Source organism: Gavialis gangeticus, unplaced genomic scaffold (genome assembly GCF_001723915.1).
Source record: "Gavialis gangeticus isolate Ggan-Ray unplaced genomic scaffold, GavGan_comp1, whole genome shotgun sequence".
Classification (NCBI taxonomy): domain Eukaryota; kingdom Metazoa; phylum Chordata; order Crocodylia; family Gavialidae; genus Gavialis; species Gavialis gangeticus.
The window spans coordinates 81,548,329-81,566,232 of record NW_017729034.1 but is presented as its reverse complement, the minus strand read 5'-3'; the positions used below and the strand labels follow the sequence as shown (position 1 = coordinate 81,566,232).

General features: G+C 38.5%; 1 protein-coding gene across 4 annotated transcripts in view; it reads left to right on the top strand.

The window, feature by feature from the left end:
* The window catches only part of PCMT1 (protein-L-isoaspartate (D-aspartate) O-methyltransferase), a 61,359-nt gene extending 45,548 nt beyond the window's left edge, over positions 1–15,811 (top strand). For 2 of the 4 annotated variants that reach the window (XM_019527108.1, XM_019527107.1), the window contains exons 6-8: positions 2,829–2,914; positions 4,423–4,592; positions 13,478–15,811. In XM_019527108.1, the coding sequence (XP_019382653.1) occupies positions 2,829–2,914; positions 4,423–4,592; positions 13,478–13,490 (269 nt within the window). In that variant the 3' untranslated portion in view covers positions 13,491–15,811. Of the gene's footprint in view, positions 1–2,828; positions 2,915–4,422; positions 4,642–8,679; positions 8,879–13,477 lie in introns of all 4 variants that reach the window. The other 2 variants (XR_002099401.1, XM_019527109.1) reach the window with 2 other exon arrangements.
* Positions 15,812–17,904: the final 2,093 nt, after the last annotated feature.

The following is a 17,904-nucleotide window of genomic DNA, read 5'->3' as shown; positions in this document are numbered from 1 at the left end:
TGCTAAATATACATGTGGCTTAAAATATGTGTAATAAAACGCAGAGGATCTGAAGAATGAGAATTTGATTCAGTCTTAATGTTTTTATTTTTTTTAAACTACTTCCAGCTTTTAGTATACATGAATGAGCTTCCAACTTAAACTGGAGCAATATAGTAAAAAAATTTCATGCTTGTGCAGTAACAGTGGTGACATTTTGCCAGTAAGCTTCTCAAATGAAAAATGTACTAGAAAAACAGAGTGTACTCATTGAATTAGTCTGTCCAGAGTTTTTAAATGTATTGATAGCATCTCTCACTCTTAGGACTTAATAATATTAATTTATATCAAGAAAATAAAATTAGACAATGAGAAGAAAGAATGTTAAAGAGAGAAATGATAGTTTTAAAACTTACTTTGGTTACAAATCAGCACTTAATCATCATGGATATTGATGTCTTGAGAGAGAAATTTGGAGTGAAAGCTGTGTTGTTGAAAACCAGTCTTTGGGTGAATTCTTTAAAAATGGCTTAGGGCTGGGTCACTAAGTGTTTTAGTAAGAAAGCTGTGAACACACTATTTGTCTTTATATTTATTTTTCTCTGTTCTTTTGGAACCTTATAGCTAAATTCTTCTCAAGTCATTTTTGGTTCTTTTTCTGTCAGTGAAGCTGTTCCAGATCTTTTTGAAACTAGAGAAATGGTACAGTAACCAAGAATGTGCTTGTCTTCTGTTGGCACATTTAAAAACATCTTGTTTCTGTACAAAAATACTCCTGGTAGTGAACCACCACAAAGACTTTCTTTGATTAGGGTTAGTCATGACATGATTTTCTGCTGTCGCTCTCTGTTGGTGAAGTGTCAGTCATTGATAACACTTGCAATGGCCACGCTAGTAAAAATGGTTTCTCGCCTTGCTACCATACTGTCCACCATTTTCTTCATAGGGAGCTTATCTGTTCTGTTTTTTATGTTCCACTGCACTGGTGTTAAGTTGCCACTAAACTGTATGAACAATGGTGTAAGGACATGAGAGCTCAGCTACTTGCTGTTTTGACCAGCATCCGACACTATTTCTTCACCTCAACTGACTCTGTCCCATAGGAAGATCAGTCTACCAGTGTGCTTGCCAGTTATACAAAAGCCATTGTGCAGCCCAGGATCCATCATTGGTGTGGACTGGGGGGCAAAATAAGATCTAGAATGACCACAGTTGAATGGCAGACATGGATTATGCCATAGGAAGACAAATGGCTGATGACAGAAATGACAGCAGAAAGCAAGTATATTGTCTGATGGCCTGGACCAAATACTTGGGATTTTCTCATGCTATTTTTGCCCACCCTTTTTTTCTAGATATTACAGCAGCCCTTAATAGTGAGGGACATGGAGGAAAAAGTGCCTTTGAACTAGGCAGATTAAGGGAATTAGACTGGTCAGAGCTTGTTTAGCAAAGCTTTGGGATCTTGGGATTATCTGGAATTGATGTAAACTGATAGGCTATTCAGATAACAGTTGGTGCGTGAATTCAGATATTTGATTGTTGGTCTGTGGTTTTCCATGGTTGCTGATGAAACATCTTCTACTGCTTCAGTTATGTCAACTGCTTTACAAAAGCTCCAGCAGAACTTTCTTACTGAGCAAGGAACAGGAGCAGAATATTTTTTAACCTCCAAGCATAAGAAGTACCAACCCTAAAGTGGCTTATAGGCTTTCCGCACAACATTCATGAACTTTCTCAAGGTTCCTAAAGGGGTTTTTGAAGTTTCTCAAAACCTCAAAGATCTGGCTGAGAACTGAGAGTTAGGTGTTCAGAGGAGACTGCAAGTGAAGGAGTATAGTGCATGTTGAAACAAAGCAAAACCACAACTTTCCTGCTCACAGGGAAATATATTTACTGCTTTGTGGATAGACTATACAATAGTGCAATATCAGCAGGTCAGGTGTATTGAAAAAGACAGACAAAAAAAATCCTGTGTAGCATTTGTACGCTAGAAGACCTGTTTTTTTTTCAAAAACCTTTCATGGGTTGCATGTTGCCTAAACTCCAAATTAGTTAGTAGAAACGGATACTGAAGAGACATGAGGTTAGTTTTTCCTTTTTCCTATGGGAATTGAGCACACTGCTCCTACAACAGTTGTCCGAGTCCAGAGTGAGGCCAGTTTGAACTCCTGGTTCCCACTGGGTGTTGAATTTATGAAATTAGGCCAGGGCCCTTTAATTTTTCTGTCTACTCATGTTAAGTACAGATAGGTTTTTGTTTTTTGTTTTTGTTTTCTAAAGAAAAAATAACCAACCCCCAAATCCAGGTGCTTTTAAATTTCTTTGAAAGCAATGTTAAGATGTTTGCTTAAGCAGCACAGTAATACTTTAAAATCCCAATACTTAAAATGTGGTTGCCATATTTAATGACTAAGTTATCTCTGATCAGAAGATAGACATGATTAAAGTTACTTTACTCTTAAGTAGTACAAAATATGTTTTAAATGAGTATTTTATTTAGTGGCATCTATATCTGCAGTTTGAATGCCACTTACACTCTCTTGTTAGTCTTTTAACTTTAACAAATGAATTACTTTCAATATAAATGGACTCCTCTGGTGGTTGTTGCTCCAGCAGCACTTCACATACTATGTAGATGCAAATTCTTTGGTTGAATTAATTCACATAATGCAGCTAAATATGACAACTCATTTTAAATATCATGCATTTACATTTCAGTTTTGCTCAGGGCTTCAAGTTAAATTTGAGCATAACATTTTATATGCAGCTGTGAATGGTCTGAATATTTTAAGCTCTGTTCTCCCCTCTACACGTATGGAAAAGATAAAAATATTGCTTTCTTGCAGTGGGAGATGGAAGAATGGGACACACAGAAGAAGCTCCCTATGATGCTATTCATGTAGGAGCTGCAGCACCAGTTGTGCCCCAAGCAGTAAGCTCCTTGTTTTTATGTGAATCATTAATTTCTCTGCTATGAAAAAGTTGTATTTTTAAAATTGAAATGCTGGTAGAGCTATTCAGTTGAGGTCACGAGTGCATGCACACACACATGCAGTGTTAAAACTTGTTTCTAAGTAAGTGTATTTAAAAATGGTGTACTTACTGGATCTTCATTATTAACTAGAAATTCTAGTGTAGTAAATGAATGAAACTCCTTTTCATCAAGTAGTAGGTTGTAAAGTTTAAATAGGTACCTGATTTTTTTGCATCTTGGGTTTTCAGGGATTGTGTGGAATGTAGAGGAAATATGCTCAGCCCTTTGCAAGGAAAGGAAGTGGGTTATGTCACTTAAGGTTAATAAAGGGCCAGTGTTTATGGCCTTCAGAAAAGCGTCATCCCATTTTTTGCTGGTAATGATGAATGCTTGCATATGAGTGTAAATAGTGACAGTTTTCTCTTTTTCTACTTTGGGAAAGAAGGAGAAGAGATGGAGTTAAATATTGTGCTGTTGTCAAAGTATCCACACATTCATTAATACATAGTGGTTACTGCACATTTATTTAGTACTTGTACTATCAAGTGCTAAATAAATGTGCAGTAACTGCAGTTACTGTGCAGTAGCACCAGCAAATGCCTTTTAAGTGACACTACTGTGCAATAGTCTAATAATATTGCATAGTAATGTATTAGCATTGTTTCTGCTGTGATGTGCTACCGTGCAGTATTATTAGGCTACTGTGCTGTTAGCATCTCATGTAGACACATCCAACATAATAATAATAATGTTTTTAAGGAAAGTTCTTGGTATGGTAAGTATCACAAATCTTGAACTGTTGTTGAAGATCTTTGGAAACTCCATTAAATGATGCTTTGGAACTAAGAATCTGCAGTAGCATGGAGAGGTTATCCATTGCTAGATGTTGGTTGATGCCTTTGTAACAAAATGTTTCCAGGAATTGTTGGTAGATGTAAATATTAAGTTTTGTTATCTTCTGAGATAAAAAAAATTATAGTGAAAATGCATGGTTAAATGTTTTTGTCAAATGCGTATTTGTTTAACTTTGTAAGAGACTCCTTTATTTTATAACAACATCAGAAAAATTGACACTTCCTATAAGCACAATCTAGTTATAAAAAGGAGGTTAAGTACCATGGCAAAAAGTTTCTTTCTTCAAGTAATTCCTGTTCTAACACTCCATCAGATAAATTTCAGATGGTTACTGTAAATGTTTCTAAAATGCAAGTAGTTGTACCTTAAGGTTGTACTACTGTTTTTTTCAGTGAAATTATTGTCCTTATTCAAGCTACTGTACACTGCGTACAAGTTAAAATAACTCTTGTTAATACATTGTCAGCTGACGATGCAGTTTGACTTGTGCTTTGTGCAAAAATACCTTGCTTCTATGATAAAAAATACTGCACAGTTATTTCACCTTCTGCACTGAATTATATTGCACTTATCCATATGTACTCTGATTACTTCTTTTTGTTGTGTTCTAGCTTATAGACCAATTAAAACCTGGAGGAAGATTGATATTACCAGTTGGTCCTGCAGGGGGAAACCAGATGTTGGAACAGTATGACAAACTAGAAGATGGCAGTGTCAAAATGAAGCCTCTGATGGGAGTTATATATGTGCCTTTAACAGATAAGGAGAAGCAATGGTCCAGGTGGAAGTGATTTTCTGTTCCACTTACTTCTTCCACACATACACACAAGGTGAAAGGGTGTGAATTTTAAGCAGATAGACTGCAAGGGCTGCATTTGCTGCATTGCTTTCTGCTCCATACCATGAAAAGTGAGCACCTCTGCATTGCACCACCATGAGGAGGTTCTGCTAAGTTTTGAGTCTAATTTAAAAACGGGAAAAATATTGCATGAGTTGCACTTTGTTTCATTTGAACTCATGGCTGTTGGAGGCTTTGTTGGTGTGTTGAAGTTGTATTTTATTCATTGTTTAGAACATGATGCTTCCTAAGCTTGAACTTCTCATCTACTGAAGCATGTTTGCTAGCACAGGTCTCTAAGTTAAAATGTAAAAAAATACTTTAGATGAAATCAAACACTATGTGCTGTGCCTCACAGGACTGCTCTGTTTATCATAACCTTTCTTTAGTAGATCCAGGAAAAAAAAGCAAGTTTCTAATTTGCCACTTAAACTCAAGAGCCCACAAATAAGGAAAATTCTTGATGTTCCTTATTAGGGAATAATATAACTAATATTCAAATATCTTATTTCCAGGGCTTAAAAGTAGCAGAAAGTGTTTCAGTCCATGCCCTCCTAAACAAAAACCAAATGCTTAATTGAACAATGTTCAAAAAATTCTTTCTCAAACATACCCTATCTGAATGTCACTTGGGCATTTTATTATTCTCCCAAATAGCAAGCTGCCAGTCCTCATCAGTTTTAAAGAAGTTGTTTTCAGAGGTAGACAAACCTTCTAGTTGTTTTTTTTGGCGCTCTGATCTAGCACAGACACAACACAGCTGTCAGCTTAAACCATACCAGACATTAGTATGCAAATGAATGAACCAGCAGTCCCAGTTTGTTTCCTGGATAGAAAGGTTTGTGAATGCTTCGTTAATTGAAGTGTATACATGCATACTGAGCTCTTAAGATAAAATTTGAGCCATTTAACTCTTTCGTTTTGTTTTAAGTGTGTTGTTTTTTTTTTTATTCTTAAGTTACTCTCAATTACGGCATGCATTTTGTGCTTTGACATCTATCATTTAAGTTATAAAAATGTTCATAAAAATAAACAAATAAAACAATTAGCTTCACTTGCCTGCAGCTTATTGAAGCCTCATGTTAGTTTTTGACTGATTACCATATCTCTCTAGTATAAAGCTACCATTTATAAAATGGGGCAGAATGAGTTTAATGAGTTACTGCCTAGTTGTAAGTTAATTTTATATTCAGATATTATTTTTTGTCAGTATTATTCAAACGAATAGCTTGTCCCAACAGGCACCCAGTGCTCTGTCAGTACCATGCTGAAGAGTTTCCTGCCTTTGGCCCATGCTTTGGATGTTTCCTTTTTTGGCCTGTTTTCACTGCTGCCATATCTGATATACTTGGCTCAAATTTGGACTTTCTCTTCTGCCTCCAGAAGCTTGAAAACTTCTTTGTTTCTAAGCAGGAATTTTAACATGTTTTTCTTCTGCACCCCCCCCATGAGCATCTGTGTTTGATTGTGATAAAACAATAGTAAGTTTTATTTATAAAGTGCTTTTGAAGGATTTATGGAAGGCAAGAGATTGCTTACTTACACTTGTAACAGTAGTTGCAATGGACTCAGTATTGAGATCAAAAGGGCATCAGTGGCATAGATGTGTGCTGTGATGCCCATTCTCTCCTCAGGATTGCTCCATTCTGCTGCTCCTCAGTGTTTGTGCTTTCCTTGCTGCAGAGGGGACAGTAATCTTCAGTGAGAGAGCAAAGCAAGTATAGGCAGCTGGCCACTACAGGGTGGGCCACTGCAGACTTCTTTCTGGCTTGCACCCATGGCCAGGTCACCAACAACCATGCTGGCAAAAGGCTGCTGACCACTAATCTAGTTCATTAGGCCAGTGTTTCAGCTTCTTTCCTCCCAGGGACAGGATAAATAGCTTTTCCCAGAGTTTTCATGCCTCCAACTTCAGGAGTTATATTCTGAGAGAAACATCCAGACTGAGACCCAAGTTGATGTCAGTTACTCAAAGGTACTATGAAGGCAAGCATGGTGTAAGAACCTGAAGAGTTATGAATTCTGATTTAGGAAGGTTTTGAATACAGTCCTTCTCCCTCTTAGTTGATATATATTACTGTTGTATTTTTACAGCTGTATTATTCAGAATTGCTTTTTGAAAAGGTAGGCTACAAATAATAGTATTGGAGTGACTTGAGTTGGATTCCATTAGGACCTTTTTCCCTTGCACTGATAACTTGTTCCTACTTTGAACAACTGTGAATTCTCAAAAGAAAAAGTCCTTAATTTTATGGCCCAGTTGACAAGTAGTAATGCTCTTCATTAACTAAAATGGATCTTTTTTGTGTGTGCATGCTCTGTTCCAAATTCCTTTGTCCTAAATTTACAGTCCCAGATGCATACCTGTACCTTTAACCTGGGAAACTGGATACATATGCTTCTCATGGGGACTAAGTTATTTGGAAAGTACCAGCAAGAAGGCATTAAATACACAGCCAAACTGAGCAATCTGCTTTCTCCCTTCAACTCTTTCATGGAGCAACTCAACATGGAATGAAAACCCTTGCATTTTTTGTCTAATAGGTATTCCTTCTGGTGGGGATCTTTTGACTCCTTCTTCTTCTGGAATTATTTCTCTGTTATCCAGATCACAGGTCAACAGATCTTCAGTCTGGTTTTACAAGTTATCAAAACTTTGAACTTTTGATAATATCACTGTTTTGATGTTTTTCTTGGTTGAAGTGATTTGCAGAAAGGGTGACCTCTTTTGATGTAGTAAATGAATAGGGCTACCTTCCTCCAGTTGTCACATTTGCAGTTTTTTCTGGATAAAGTACAGGTTTCCCTTGCTTTATGCAGGTTCTGTAAGTGTGAATTCGCTCTTATGCAATGACCCTTTTTATACCAAAAATTCATAATATGTGAGGTAAATTAACTCTTATGCAATTGGTGTGGTGGAAGCCTGCAGTCAGCTGCTCTGTGTGGTGCATTGTAGGAGTGACGCACACCAAAATATAGTGTCCTGTGTGGATCTGTGCTCTTCGCTTGTTGTCTGCAACATGTGTTTCTGTAGTTGCCGTCCCTATTATGATAGTTCCCTGTGCTTGTGTGTACTGTCTGCTGTTGGTGAGTACCCAGACTGTCTTGTAAAAGTGGTAGAAATGGGTCTGCAGGTCAGTACAGTCGAGGTCTTGAAACGTATCCCTATTAGTTGCATTGTAAAGTGGGTTCCCTGTATGCAAATTGGAGTTATGTGCCATTTTCCAGGAACACATATACAGCGTTAAGTGAGGGAAACCTGTAGTGCTTGAAGCAGCTTTGGAATCTGAAATTTCACTCTTGCATAGTGGTCCACTCTTTTAGCTTCCTTTCTGTCTGAAGCTCTCTTTAGCTTCAGAAGCAGTTGGGCAAATTGGATCTAGTCAGGGTAATGTTGTTTATAAAGAACAAAACATTTGTGGAATTTGAATGTAGTCCTTGTTCTGTAGGAGCATTCCTAAGCAAATGAAAGGCATGTAAATATGCAGCTTTCAACATTTTCATTCATTTTCAGGTCTACAAGTTACTCAGTAGTTTTCTCTTCAGGTATGGGGCACACTGGTATTAAACAGTTCTTGAATTTACCAAACTTTAGCTTCGTCTGTGTATTACAGGAGAAGTATATTGGCTTTATTTGTTGGGATTGTTCAGATAATCCCTCCATCTTGCTTTCCAACTCTTCTCTTCTTCATTGTTTTGAAGATGACTGCTACTGCTTGTTACTTCTAACCAGTACCAGAATGAAGAAAAGTAGGTACCTATGAGGACAGAAATTGTACAACTTTGTCCCTAGGGGGATGCCCACTGCTATGTCAGAATCTACAGTCTGCTGGTCTAGGAGATGAGTCAATTCTGATGATTTTTCTACTTATTTTTATTTATATCATTGGGTCTAGATGGGAGGGAAAGAAAATTGAAGAGCATTTTTTTCTTGGTCCATTGATTTTTTTTTTTTTTTTTTTTAAAGAAATTTCTTTTCCTGAATGATGTTGTTGTTTTATTTTTTCCTGAATATTGCTTTATTTTATAGGTTGTTTTTTTAATTCAGCTGTGGCTTTATACCTGGGCTCCAAACATGAATGTATGTCCCCTCAAACATGCCATCATAGAGCATTTGCAAGTAAAATAAACTCACAGGGAATCTCTCTGAAGAGTGGTTCAAAGGCAAGAAATTCTTCAATATACCACACATAGAGCAGCAGGTACCTACTTAGAGGATTAAATTGCAGGTAAGGGAGCTTAGCCTTTCACATACAATGTCTTAGTTGTCTGCTAACTTTTTGACAAATCAAGAAGTTTTATACACATTAAAAAAACCCAAAACCTTTTGTACTTCACCCTTTAAAAGATAGCAGTTTGGCTGGATGAACTTTTTAAAGTAGTTCCTATATAAATTATGACTGTCCTGTTTTCTTTGGTGATTCATTAAAAGTAACACACCAAAAAAAGAGAACTTGTAAACAGAGGGTAATTGTACCACAAGCACAAAATAGTTTGAGTCTGCAATACGTTTTTTATTTTTTGGTATTTTGATGGAAATAGACTGAAATTTGGCACTGGTAGAATTTTTTCCCCCAATCTCACACTATTCAAAATCAATTAAATGTTTTAAATTAAGAAATAAAACTGATAATATAATGCATTGCTAATTGAATACCAACATAAATGACTTCAGTGGAATCAAGATTTTATCCTAGTTGCATCTTCATGTGCAAAATACTCAGTTAATCTTTGAAAACTTTAAAAATAAGATATATTTTTGTTTAGAAGATGATCCTTACCACTGCTTCAAAGCATTGTGATTGAGTTAGCTGCCCAGTTCACAGTTCAGTTTCATAGACTGATCAGTAAGATGAGCATTTTCAATCTGATGGAGTGGGGAAATTTTTTTGCAGACAGCAGGGTCCTTCTTAATTTAAGTGTGTGCATCAAGCATACATACATCATCTACTGCATCTTAACTTCAAGATACAAAATATGGTACCTTAGGTTCTGGATTCAGTGCAGATTGGTTGGGGTATGAGCACTCACAGACTGAACACTGGTTGAAATAGTCAGGAGGAAGGGAGAGCTGACAACTTGGTGAATATTTTGGAAGGTGTTGCAGCCATCACAGAACAGATGCAAATACTGAGGCAATTTGAAACAGGGCAGCCTAGTAGGATTCAACTAAGGGAAACAACAGTTAAAATAGGTAGGGAAAATAGTCCTACATCCTGTAGCAGGGAGAACAGGAAAGGATTAACACTGAATTGAATCAACAGGTTTGAACTGTAAATTTAAGGGTAATCAATTTTATGCTGGTCTAGAAATTTAGTTACATTTCCTTTTAATCAGCAGATGAAATAAGATCAGGAAATCTTCTAATTCCTCCTTTTAAATAAAATATTCTAGTTGGGTATTAAAGTTATTTTGCATTTATTTTCAGTGCTTGTGATTTTTTTTTCATGAGTGCCAGAAATTGGTGTTTTTTCTCTGAAGTCCCACTTACTGGAATAGGTTATTTTTGGGGAATCTCTATCGTCTTTTCATTGTCCCACAACTGTGGCAGGAAACTTGGAATCTTTACCGTTCATATTTTCAAACACCAGAAAGCAAATAAAACTCTCTAGATTTATTTTTAAAGATGAAAGTTTTAAACCAGTAATTTTTGAGGTCTGCCTTTATATGGGAGTATTTTGGGCACAGAATACTAGTTTTTCTGTGTCCCGATTCTTTACTCTCCTTCAGTTTACCATGCTAGGTCAACACTTTCAGTGGCTGGAAGAGGAGACCTTAAAGGAACCCCCAGACAACTGGCAGATGGTGAGAAGGGAATAGATAAAGGTAGGCTTCTAGGATCCACGGGATGCCACCTCTGCTGCAGCACGGAAAATGAACTGAACTCAGCAGGCAGTAGGACCCTAGCAATGCCGCCTCTGCTGCTGTGGCTGGAACAGTCTGTCAATGCCCTGAACTGCCCCATGCTAGATCTGGTCCGTGGGCTGTAGGTTGCTGACCTCCTAGGTTGTTTTTAGTCATTAACTTCAGAGCAGCTGCCAAAATGGATCGGAAGTGACTAAATTATGACGTTTTTCCTATGTGTGCAGTTTAGAAAACATGCTGTTTTCTGCAATATGTTGTAAAATTAGTCTATGAATTAATTCAGGCAAAAAGTTGAGAATTGTTACTTCTTGATAAAAAGTAAAGGACAGGTGTATCTGTTATTTTTGATAACTTAATCCAGCATTGGTTGGGCTTCTCCTTAGCTTCTGTAACAAGGGAAAATAAAGGGCACAATTACAATGCATAATATATGATGTCTTCCTGGGAGTTGATATGTCTGTGTTTTGACTTGATCAAGGATGTAGCAACTGATAACTCCAGCAAAAACTGTTTAGACACCAGTTGATCTACTTTATTCATTTAATGTGGATTTCAATGTGTGACTATCATAGTGTCACTAATTTGAAAGGGAGATTTGATAGAGTTTAAATGAATTGATAGGAGATTATACATATTAGTCAGGGCATGCTTAACACAGCCCAGCATTAACTGTCAAGATGTATATTCATCATAGTATCCTACTCGTCATGCATGTGACTACTAGGAGCATGTTAGTGCTCCAAAATCATACTAAGTTATGCTGATGGAGAAAATTTCCCTCTCCCCCACTGTCTGGCCCCCAAAGTACTAAAAGTTAGCTTGCTACCACAAAAGTCAGAGTAACACTAAGTCCGCCAGTACTGTATCATAACAAATCCAGCTTGATATCCATAGTTTAATGTAGTTAAAATGAATAACATGACCTGGGATGTTTTGCATAAAATAAATGGTTTGGAAACTCTAAGACTTGCATAATACTAAGCGTTAACTACAGAGATTTCTTATAGCTAAACACTCAATTTTCCTCCAGTTACCTTGCCAAGAGTTGAGTTCCTCTTCCTTCTGTGTGTCTTTATTTTTGTTTTTATTACTGTAGCACCCAGAAGTTCCAGAGGATCAGGGTCTCCTTGTGCTGGCAGTAGATGGTGCAAAGAATTAAAGACAGTGCTAACAAATCATTGCGAAGATTGCAGCTGCCTGGTTTATTTGGGAATTAGTAGCTACCATTTCAGGACAACTAGAACTTCAAACTATAATCCTGGCCATTGAAAGCCCTCAGTTGCCTTGAGAAGCTGCACATGCTGTCATTTCATGCAATATAATTCTACAAATGCATCCTTCTTAGGAGAACTTTATTGCTTGTGTGCATGTAGCAATCATGGTTTTGTGATTATTTTTTTTTTTATGTTAGGCTGGAAACACTATTTCATAATAGTCCTGGGATTGCATTAATGGAATTAAAATAATGTGCGTCTTTATGAAGTTAATGAAGTAAAATACACAGTGCCCCCAAATCTAAACTACAGCATATTTTATCAGTTTACAGACCATTCATTTTCTCAAGGCAAAGGGAAACTTAACGCTGTGTAGCATTACCTGTCCTCCTTGTAGTAGTAAAATCATGCATAATTTAAAACTTTTTGACTAGTAGGAAAAACATTTTAAAATTTATTTTTAAATACACAATCACTGCACAAATATCACTAATGTATCATAGTTCCATTCAGGCTCTAGTGGGTTCTGTATTTCACTGTGTTTTAAATATACAGTAGGAGCAGGTTTCTTAATATTCTGGAGTCATTGTAGTGATCAAAACATTTGGGAGGAGCTTTTTGTACACTTGTACTCATTTCTGAACCTTTTATTCCTCTGTATCTTTAATTTTTCCAGTTGCTGAAGGTATTATATAGCATTGAATTAAAGCAGGGCCCACGTGCCACGTGTGACACCTAAAGAGTTAGTATAATGGCCTGCAGGCTCCCAGCACAACTGCTGCTCCCTCTCTTTCACCATTGCACCTGTCACGGCAGCTGGGTTATTCAGTCTCCCCCTTCCTTCCTCCAGCTCTTACATCATGCCTCCACTCACAGGAGGGGACTGGGTTGCTTGTTTTGTGAGAGAGAGAGAGGGGCAGGAGTCAGGCTGTCCACACTGCAGATGTGCACGTAGCAGGAGGGGAGGAGAGGGCTCCATTTGCAGTGGGGAGTTGGGCTGCCTGTGCTGCAGGGTAAGGAGAGGTGGGCTGTCTCCTTGGCATGCACAGTTGGAAGGAGAGAGGGGAGTCAGGCTGTGTGAGAGGATGAGGGGGGCATGCTAGACTGCCTGTGGCAGGGCAGAGCTGGTGAGAAGGCCACCTGTACAGTGATCAGCCCTCTGTCTCTGGTCCCTGCCTCATGCAGCCTCCAGGACTACAGCCCATGTGGAGTGTGGCCCTCATGCTCAGAATTTGGACCGCCCTGACTTTAATGAATACTTCCTTCAGGAACTGGCAAAATTGCCCTGTGAAAGCAAAATATATAGATGCTATGGAACTTCCTCCACTTTAGGGTGAGGTGATGTCCAGCATTCAACACATGCTACAACTAAATTTTAATTTTAAAGTTAGGTTTCACATCTTACCTCTTGTGCCATTACCAAGAATTAGACCACAGCTTCAAACACCGTTCAGTCCTGTAAATGGTCCAGGGAGCTAAGAGAGTTGTTAGCTATGGGTGCTTTGATTTGAAGCAAACGATACACTTCAGAATGAAGGAACGGGGATCCATATTACACATACTACTTTGTAATATGCTGTGCTCCAGGATTTTTCTTTACTTTGGCTTAAATGTTTGACAAGCTTTCTGCAGTTCTGCTGCTTGCTGTATTTTGGAGCACTGCTATGCCTTCTGACTTGATAGCAAAACTTTTCAAGTGTGAACTCCACAGGGAAATGAAACATAACCACATTTGTTTTCTTTCTGCAGGGATGAATTGTAAAAGCTACATCATCTTGACCCAAACATAGTGTTACAGTGGACTGCTCATCTCCAGTTCTAAAAGCTTTTTGAAAACCAACAGCATTGCAGCTTGTTTTGGACTTTGTTATACTGTTATCAGCATGGAAAAGCGTGGTGTTTTGTTTTATTTTGTTGTTTTAGAGGCTCAAGGCAAATCTGGGAAAGAAATGGTAGAAAGTTTAAATAAATGCAGGCAAGGTTGTTTGTTTTAATATGGCTTTATTGCTTTCATCTGTTCAAAGAAATGGATTTCTGCAAAAATGCAGCCAGAGACCCACAATTTGCAAACTCCTGTGTTTGAGGGGGGTGGGGGTACTTGAACACTTACTTTATCTCTGTGTTCCTTGGTAAAACAGCTTCTGTGCACCTTATGACACTACATAAACAATATCAGGTTTTCTGTGTTCAGATGTCTGCTAGATGCTACTAAAAATGAGATGAACTTCCTTTTTAAAGCTTTTGGTGTGGTGTCATAGACTAGCATGTAGTAGATACAATCAGCTGCTTTATTACCTTTAAAACCAGGCATTTGTATATATTAAACTTCAAGACATCAGAGGTTACAGCGCTTATAAAAAATTTGCTGTTCAGGTGGGACATAACTAACATAGCTTTTACCTTCCTCCTAGAATAATTAAAGGAAACTTGAAGCCCAGTATTGCTTTGTAGCTCACTGATGATGGGATGGATGTATTTGAATTTAAAAAACAAAGGCTGCGTAAGCTATGTCCTAATCACTGAACAGTTTATGCAGTGCTGCTTTGCCAAATAAAGTTCAAAGCAAAAAAAGGGTTTTTGTGTGCTTTTTGTGTGGAAGAACAGGATCGGTGTGTATGTTAAATATAATTGTGTGAGGTGCAGATCTCTCTACTCCAGTAAAATTAACATCCATATTGGTTAATTAGACACAAAAATCTCTGCTGTATTAATTTTCTTATTTTTTCCACTGACAGGCAATCATGGAAAAATTCTGGGTTCATTTTAGAAAGTGAAGTGAAACCTTTGAGCAGTAATTCATAGATTCTGAAGAACTGATGTTGGGGAGAAGCATCAACCAAATACACATATAGCTGTAAACATAACAAACGTCCATTTAAAAGAGTTGGGAAGTTGTAAGCTTTCTTCCACCCCAAACTTTTCTGTTTGGTCTGTTTCTTTCTGATATTGTTAATGTTTGGAAACCCCCAAATAGTGTAAGAACTGTATAGCTCTTGGACTGCTAAAGGGAAGTGTGGTGATCTTTCAATTTCTGGTCACTAGAGCCTGAATGGTAAAATTACTGTGTATTACTGCGCTCCTTGCCCTCTTAATTGTGAGCAGAGCTAATAGCCAGGAAAAAAAAAAATCTGTAAAAGTGGTTCAGAGTGATCCTTGTTCCTTCATCCTGCTTTTGATAGAACAGCAATATTTTGTGATAGAATTAAGCGGTGAAAGCATGAAGGGAATAATTAAAGATCTCTGAAGTGTGAAAGGAGAATGTCTGAATGACCTTTATGTGAAGGTCAATTCCATCCTTCTCCTATGTCCAGTGTATTTACTTAAAATGTATAACCTCATTTATTTAGACACTTGTGAGGTTAATATGCCTCCTTATAATCTAATTGAAGCCTGGGAGCACATATATAAAAGTTAATCTTATAAAAGAGATTAATATTTCATATTAAGGGGTTGCTCAATTTTCGTGTTTATCCTAGAAATCCTAGAAAATCCACTTGCATCCAACATGTCAGATTTATATGAACTCGCAAACAACTGTGAATCTAGTTCTTAGTGTTAAAGTGAAATATCTTAAATGATGCATGCTAATGGTAAGCGTTTTGATCACTGTATCATTCTTTTTGAGTTCAACTTTATTTCCATCTTTTCACTAATCGGTTACATGAAGAATAAGAACTCAAATGCATCCAAATTCTTGTCTCTAGACACTAAAGTGTGACAAATTAGCCTAAGTTGGAAGAGGTGATGGACCTGACAACATGGTGGGTATTTTCTTTGTAGAAGAAATGCATTTCAGGATCTGTAAGACTTCTGGGACCAAGGCATTGGGGTTGTTATGCCTGTTCCACAGGAGGGCTTGATGCTGGTCCTGCTGCTCATATAGTAGGATCTTTCATCTGAACTTGGGGTAGCACTGAGAATCTGAAAGTAAGACCCCTCTGTAACACAGCAATGATTTTGGAGTTAAAGATTTGTTGGGAGGAAGAGAAGAGTTGAAATGCAGAGGGTTTGAAGAGTGCGAATAAATGCTGTGTGAACTATCTGAAATGCTACTTTGCCAAATAAAACAAAGTGAGGAACCTGTATGAGTTGTTTCTTTTTCTTTCTCTATTTTTTTTAAATTGGATAGTTTTTTTTATCAAGCTGAAAACATCCTTCATGTCACAACCATATTTTTAAATACAAAAATCTGTATTAAACAGTCATATATGCATCACATGGATCTTGCCTCACTTACTGAGCTGAAATATAAATTTGCCACTAAAGTTCATGAATGGCTTGTATCCTGATAGATGAGGGGTGATGCTCAAATATATCCAAATTCTTGCCTTGAGACAAAATAACAACCTAAATTGGAGGAGGCCATAGACTTGACAACATGGTGGAAATTTTTTTAGAGCTAGGGACTGGCTGGCTGAGATTTCACATACAAAGACTTTGGGCAGGAGACAAGAAGGAAGTGTACTTTTGTAGCAGAGGTGTCCTGTCTAATGTTGGGCTAACCTAACTCTGGGGCTGGCTTACCTGAAAGAAAGGATGAGGAGATAGAAAGAAGTAGGAGAGGAAATATGGAGTCCTGCCTGAACCTGCACAATTCCAGTTTCATGCCCCTTGAAGAGTTAAAACTCCTGACCTAAAGCATGCACAGCTAGGCTCTGAGGCATTGGTTGTAGTTTCAGAGGTAAGAAGTTGGACCGCAATCTCTCAAGTGTTAAAGAGGCTTGTGTTAGATCAGTAGCCAGGTTTATCCCAGAGTCCAACCAGAGATAATTTCTGGACTCTGCTCAGTCAGGAGGTTTAAAGCCCAAGTGAAATAGGCTCTAGACCCACCAGTCTGTGAGTGCTCGGCCAATAGGAGAGTTACCAGTGCACCATGTTTGTATCAGAGTGCACAGGCCACAAAACTTTGTTGTGGGATTCAATCAAATAACATCAGCATGACAGCTTAAATTTCTTGAGGCTGAGGAAGGAACTGTGAACTAGGAACATCATTGTTGCCTGAAATGTGGAAGGGAAGGACCCCTTTAAATTTAAAACTTAAAAAAAGCTATTAGCTATTGGCTGTCAAAGCCATCAGCACAGGGTCAAGCTCTTTTTAACACAACAGATAATAATTAAGGAAACAGGCTGCCTACTAGAATGGCTGTTCCATGGATCTTACACTGCACCATGTACACAGGATGTGGCTCCCTTATACATAAGCGTGCTTGTTTATATTTCACGCAAATAATGCCAGGGTTGCAGTCCCAGCTTAATTTTGGCATGAAGGGGGAGCAAGTGTGATAAACCAAAGGCTTGTTAGATATGTACACGTTCAGAATGAAAAAAGGCATAGAGGTGGGAATGGGGGAAAATACAGAATAGAAAGGCTGCTTTCAGTAGCCAGGGAAATGGGGTCTGAGACAGGCCTTTAGAAGTGAAGATTAACTTTAATGTGATGGGCAATAAATGGAGTCCAGAATGGGGCTTAGCTTGCTAACAGCCAGGCTAGGGACAGAAGTTGCACAAACTGGTTTAAGTGATCAGAAACTGGTTTAAACCTGTAACAACAGAAGTTCAGTGCACATAAACTGCTTTCAAAAAAGGCCAGAACCAGTTTATGATGGATCTGGTTGCATGTAGTTATCAGACTTAATTGATTTGGGTCCAACCAGTTTATGGAACGTCTATCCCAGATCCCTTCCTGATCCTAGGTAACTCAGTTCCTGAGCATCCCAGGATGCTTTACAGCTCTGGCCTATACTGTCTGCTTCAGTGGAGCAGGGACTGCCTCACCCTTCTGCCCCTTAGCCTGTATTGGTTGGCCTATAGGTAGGGGGAGGCAGGGGAACAGACCCCCCTCCTCCCCCAGTCAGGGTCTACACCAAGGGCAGACAAGATATGGCCTGCCAGACACTTCCATCTGGCCCACAGTGCCCACCAGCTAATTGTACGCTATCTAGCCTTTCCACCCATGAGTTCAGGGGTGAGGCACACACATATACAACCCCTCCTGCCCCAGCATACCCTATTGCCCCCTGCTCCCAACCTTGTGGGTGGAAGGGCCTGGCCAGCGCACAGCTTTTGGGCAGGGCTGCTGCTGCCGCTGCTGCTGCCACTGCTGCACCCACGGGGGCCTTCTCAGCTTCCCCAGCATCCTGCTTGCTCCGGACAGGAGGTAGGGAATTTGTGGGGGG